General features: G+C 40.2%; 1 protein-coding gene across 1 annotated transcript in view; it reads left to right on the top strand.

Moving 5' to 3' along the window:
* LOC104950550 (protein diaphanous homolog 3-like) overlaps positions 1-4,714 on the top strand; it is a 36,473-nt gene that overhangs the window by 23,402 nt on the left and 8,357 nt on the right. The window contains exon 11 of the mRNA XM_010777091.1: positions 2,723-2,822. Within this exon, the coding sequence (XP_010775393.1) occupies positions 2,723-2,822 (100 nt within the window). The remainder of the gene's footprint in view (positions 1-2,722; positions 2,823-4,714) is intronic.

Genomic DNA, 4,714 nt, shown 5'->3' with positions numbered 1-4,714 from the left:
CTGAATTGTGGGTAGCAGAGCGGAGCTTTCCTGGCGTTTCAGGCTGCAAAAGTTGAACAATGTTCAACTTCTGAAGCAAGANCTGTCAGATGGAGGGAGTAAATACAGCGGCAAGCTTTGGGACAAACTCTCCTCTCTCCGGCAGAAACAGGAAATGTCGTAACTGTGTGTAACAACGGTTTCAAATCAGCATCTCTTAGACAACATTTTAAAACCGTTGTTACACACAGTTACGACATTTCCTGTTTCTGCCGGAGAGAGGAGAGTTTGTCCCAAAGCTTGCCGCTGTATTTACTCCCTCCATCTGACAGGAGGGAGCCTCGTTGAGCTGCGAGTGTCACTCCACGGAGTCCGTCACGGAGGGGGAGTGTGTAGGGGTAGGGTAGGGTGTCCAGGGCGTGGTTTGGGATTGGGCCACATTGTACGTGATGCGCTAAAGGGCGGGACATCAGAGCAGACTAGACTCTGGTTTCAGACAGAGGGTGAAAGGACGTGCTTCAGCACAGGCAGTATGAGAACAATAACATGTCACAGTAGAGGTATACAATACAAATGTTTAACCTGAAAATGAGCATAAAAGGGCCCCTTTAAACGTGGTTAATACTCAAATGATGAGAAAGCAGCTGCTTCTCACAGAAAAAGTTATTCTGAAAACACAGCTCTAAGGTGGGTCGAAACTCAAAAAATCCAGTGACTGTTGACTTTTTACTGACCCCGGTTAAGACATCCTTTTTTTCTAAATATTTGTAGTTTTGGTAATGACAGGTGGAGCACATGAAGCTCCACCTCCCTCTTTACAACTCCCACAACCTTTCTTTGGAACATTTTGCAATTCTCTGAACTTCTCACATAAATCAGCAGCTAAAAAGTTTCCAGCAGAACGCCTGTCCTCCTCCCTGCAGCGATGCAATTATTTTTGACGTACAACTTAAATAAATATCTACTGGTTCCTGCTTGTTATTCTTTGAAAAAGATGTTGTTTATTTTATTTTTAGAATATTGGTAATATGTTTTCATTTGACAACTGTGCCTATTAGAAATAATACCTTTTATATGCCACACCCCCTCTTTTGAGAAGACATCAGATGGGAATTGATATGATCCTACAGCTTAATGTTAAAGGATCTTAGCTCTCTATTTTACATTGAAAACAATTAAGGTTTAGACAATTATTGTTATCTACATATCAATATGGATAAAAAAAAGGCCTCCAAATCTTGACTGACACAACCACATGTAAGGTTATCTATTATGTGATATTTTTTACTCATTATCGGATGTGCGCGTGCACTGAATCTTGGGGTGGAGTTAGGATAGGGGTTTTAGCCTGGTTGCATCCACCTGCTCACTTTGATTTTGTATGGAATAGATGGGGGTATGAGTGAGAGAAATGTTTCTGTTGACCGCATTTATACTTAAATGTCTATCTCAATTTCCTGACATTTTTAACTGCAATCAACATAAATTAAGATAAGATGGTACTTTATTGATCCCAATTTGGGAAATTGTTGGAAACATCACAATCTCCATCCCACTGCAATACCACTTTATTTTTCTTTCCATATTTAGCCCCTCATGGCTTTTTTGGCTGCCTATAGCCGCAATAGAATAAATCAATGTTAAACAATGTCTTTATTATTAATTAAATCAACTGCTGTTTGGTTACACAGATGAGTTGCTACTTTAGTTTAGTTTGACTTCCACTTATGCTCATTTTCGCTGTTCTCATTGAACATTTATTTAGACATTGGTGACTATTGATACATGATTTTCAACTGATTATCTGTTTCCATTTTTAAAAAACAACTAATAAGCATGGAGATGGGGAAAACCTTCTCTTTCGCTTTCATTCTTGACTGACTTTGCTCTGGGATGATGGAATGGGGGGGGGAGCCGGGGGTCGTGGCCCGTGGCCTCGGTCAGTGACTCACTGTTGTGTTTTACCTTTACATACATGATCAACCTAAGAACAACACCCTGGGGCTGCATCTCAACATATACTCTGTGTGATCTTTAACATTTGACATAATGTTCATGATGTGGGCTATTTTATGCATCATACATGCTTAACCCGGTAAGCGGCGTTCATCTACTCCAGCAATGCTTTTTAAATAACACAACAGCATTTCTAAATGCCCTCCGAGTGTCCTCCCATAACGAAGAATGAAATAAAAATAGAAAGCGGTGGAAGGAACCCTCCTCTATGTGTCTTTAAATGAGCATTAAAAGCCAATAAGCGGTTCCTTAAGACCTTTAACCTGTCCTCTGGGTATTCCCTCTGTTTTTGCCCCACATCAGGGGGGGAAAAGGCGGGAGTGACTGCTTCGGTTGGTTAGTCATTATGGAGCTGCAGCAGCAGATTTCCTGATTAAACAAGCATGCACTAATCACTAATGGAGCTGTGCTGCAGGATGGAATCAGGAGGATGTCAAAAGAATAACCGAACAAGTGAAGGAGAATGAGGAGGATGCCACAGGCATGAGTCACCCCTTTATTTCCTAATTCCACAACTTCAGGAGATGGCAGCCAACTAATGCACTCAGTGTTGGTTTTGCTCTGTTTACATACATTTTCATTAAGTCAGGTAATCACACAAAGTCTCAAACTGTGCTAAATATTGTTGTGGTGGCACAGAGAACATCCTACTTACTGTATGTGCTGTGTAATCTAAGTGTGTGTATTTACGGGCTAAACATTTTTTTCCTTTTTTTTATTCACTCAGTGCTCTGGGAGGATCCTCAGCACTCCATATCCCAGCATTCCCCAGTGGAGGATGCCTAATTGACTACGTCCCTCAAGTGTGCCAGTTACTCAACAACAAGGTCAAACTTTACTTTTACTGCATTATTTGTCACCAGGGATTGGCAAAAAAGGTATTAAAATATACTGTCAAGAAAGAAATATTTCCTCTCATATGACTATACTTTACATAAATAGTAGCATGTGTATGTAATGTGTTTTGCTTGAAGTAAGTAGTAGTTTTCTTAATTTTTTTTTCACGTGAATTTGCACATCTTAAAAATATTCTTATACCTTATGACTGCATCTGCCAGTTATCCACCATGATATTACATTAGGCACAAACATATGTTAATTTCACTAGAGAGCGGCAAAAATGAGTCGTCAATAAAAATACAAAATAGTTGCCAATATTTTTTATAATCGATTTATCATTTAAGTACTTTTCAATGTTAAAGTATTTATTTCAGCCTCTTGAATATGAACATTTCCTGCTTTTCTCTGAATATCTTTGGGATGGCACTGTGAAAGCGAGACATTTAAAGACATGAACTTGAACATTGAAAAACTGGGATAGACATTTTAAAAAATGTTAGCTGATATTTTTAAATCAATTATTAGTTGCAGCCCTATTCCATTACAGGAGATAAAGTCCAAAAATATCAACATCCCTTACCCTTAATATCTATTTTAGTAAAGCGCAAGATCTCTCTCTCTCTTTGTTTCTGTGTGCATTTATTGCATATTTGTAAGTTTGGTGCAGTGAAGCCCGTGTCCACTGAGTTATGTCTCAAGCTGTATTCGTGTGTGTTAATGTGTGTATGGGCACTCATGCACACGTGTCTGGCATCTGCCGGCGTGGGCGTGCTGGCCGTCCTCCACCAGTCGTCTGAACGCTGCTTGGCCTCCGCAGGTTGACAGGTAGATATGCAGTGTAGACGCCATGTAATGCCATTTCCCTCAGGAGAAATGCCCATCCCCCGCTACACACACATATACCCTCCATCAATTTATGTTTACCTGGCCTGAGACCATCATACTCAGGGTGTCCCTGCCTGACCTCCATCTCTCTGGGAGTTTCAGTTCAGCAGTGTCTATACCGCTCCCTCCACTTACCATCCGTGAGAGGAACAGTTGAAAGCGTGTTAAAGCTGTGTCAGTTACACTTTTTTTATAATTACGCAATAAAACATACAGTTCGTTACAACTGTGTAATTACAGGGACACTCCTATATTAAATAACCTAGCATCTGCATCATTCGAAAATTACACATGAACATTAGCTCCATGCTGATTGGCCCTGAGGGGTTTACAGGCATAGAGAGGTGAAGTCCCTCCCTTTCCGGTGGACCTCCATGGGACCTTATTTCGGAAAGATTATGTATAGAGAGGCGAAGTCCCTCCCCTTCCGGTGGGACTCATGGGACCTTATTTCGGAAAAAGTTTGTATTGAAGTCAACGGAGAGAGAAAGATAATCTTTTGATCCCGTTTGAATTGTGCCATGAATTACACATATGATGTTTGTCAATCTTAAATAATCATTTTCATGTCAAAAAAGTCACAGTTTGTCGTAAAACTGTTGAAATATAAGACTATGCAAAAATACGCAACTAGAAAGACTACAAATCCCAGAATCCCGGTCCTGACTAACTCCCCTTTTGTGTATGTACAGCTCTCAACATGCCCAGACTTGTAGTGATTTTCACCTCTTTTAATACTTTCCGCCTCATTCTGAAAGAAAAAAGTGAAATATGCCAACGTGACGGCCGTCTTGGTGTGTGGTGCGAGACGGGAGATGTAGTTCATTGAGCGGTTTCACACAAAAAAAGTGTTACTTCACAGTTTTACGACACATTTTTATTTTTTTGACTTGTAAAATTATCTTTTAAATTGACAAACATCATATGTGTAATTCGTGGCACAAGTGAAACGGGATCGAAAGGAATTTTCATACGTAACTTCAGTTACCTCTCT

The sequence above is a fragment of the Notothenia coriiceps genome, unplaced genomic scaffold, assembly GCF_000735185.1.
Source record: "Notothenia coriiceps isolate Sejong01 unplaced genomic scaffold, NC01 NC01_scaffold00000339, whole genome shotgun sequence".
Classification (NCBI taxonomy): domain Eukaryota; kingdom Metazoa; phylum Chordata; class Actinopteri; order Perciformes; family Nototheniidae; genus Notothenia; species Notothenia coriiceps.
This window is presented reverse-complemented; position numbering and strand designations above follow the sequence as displayed.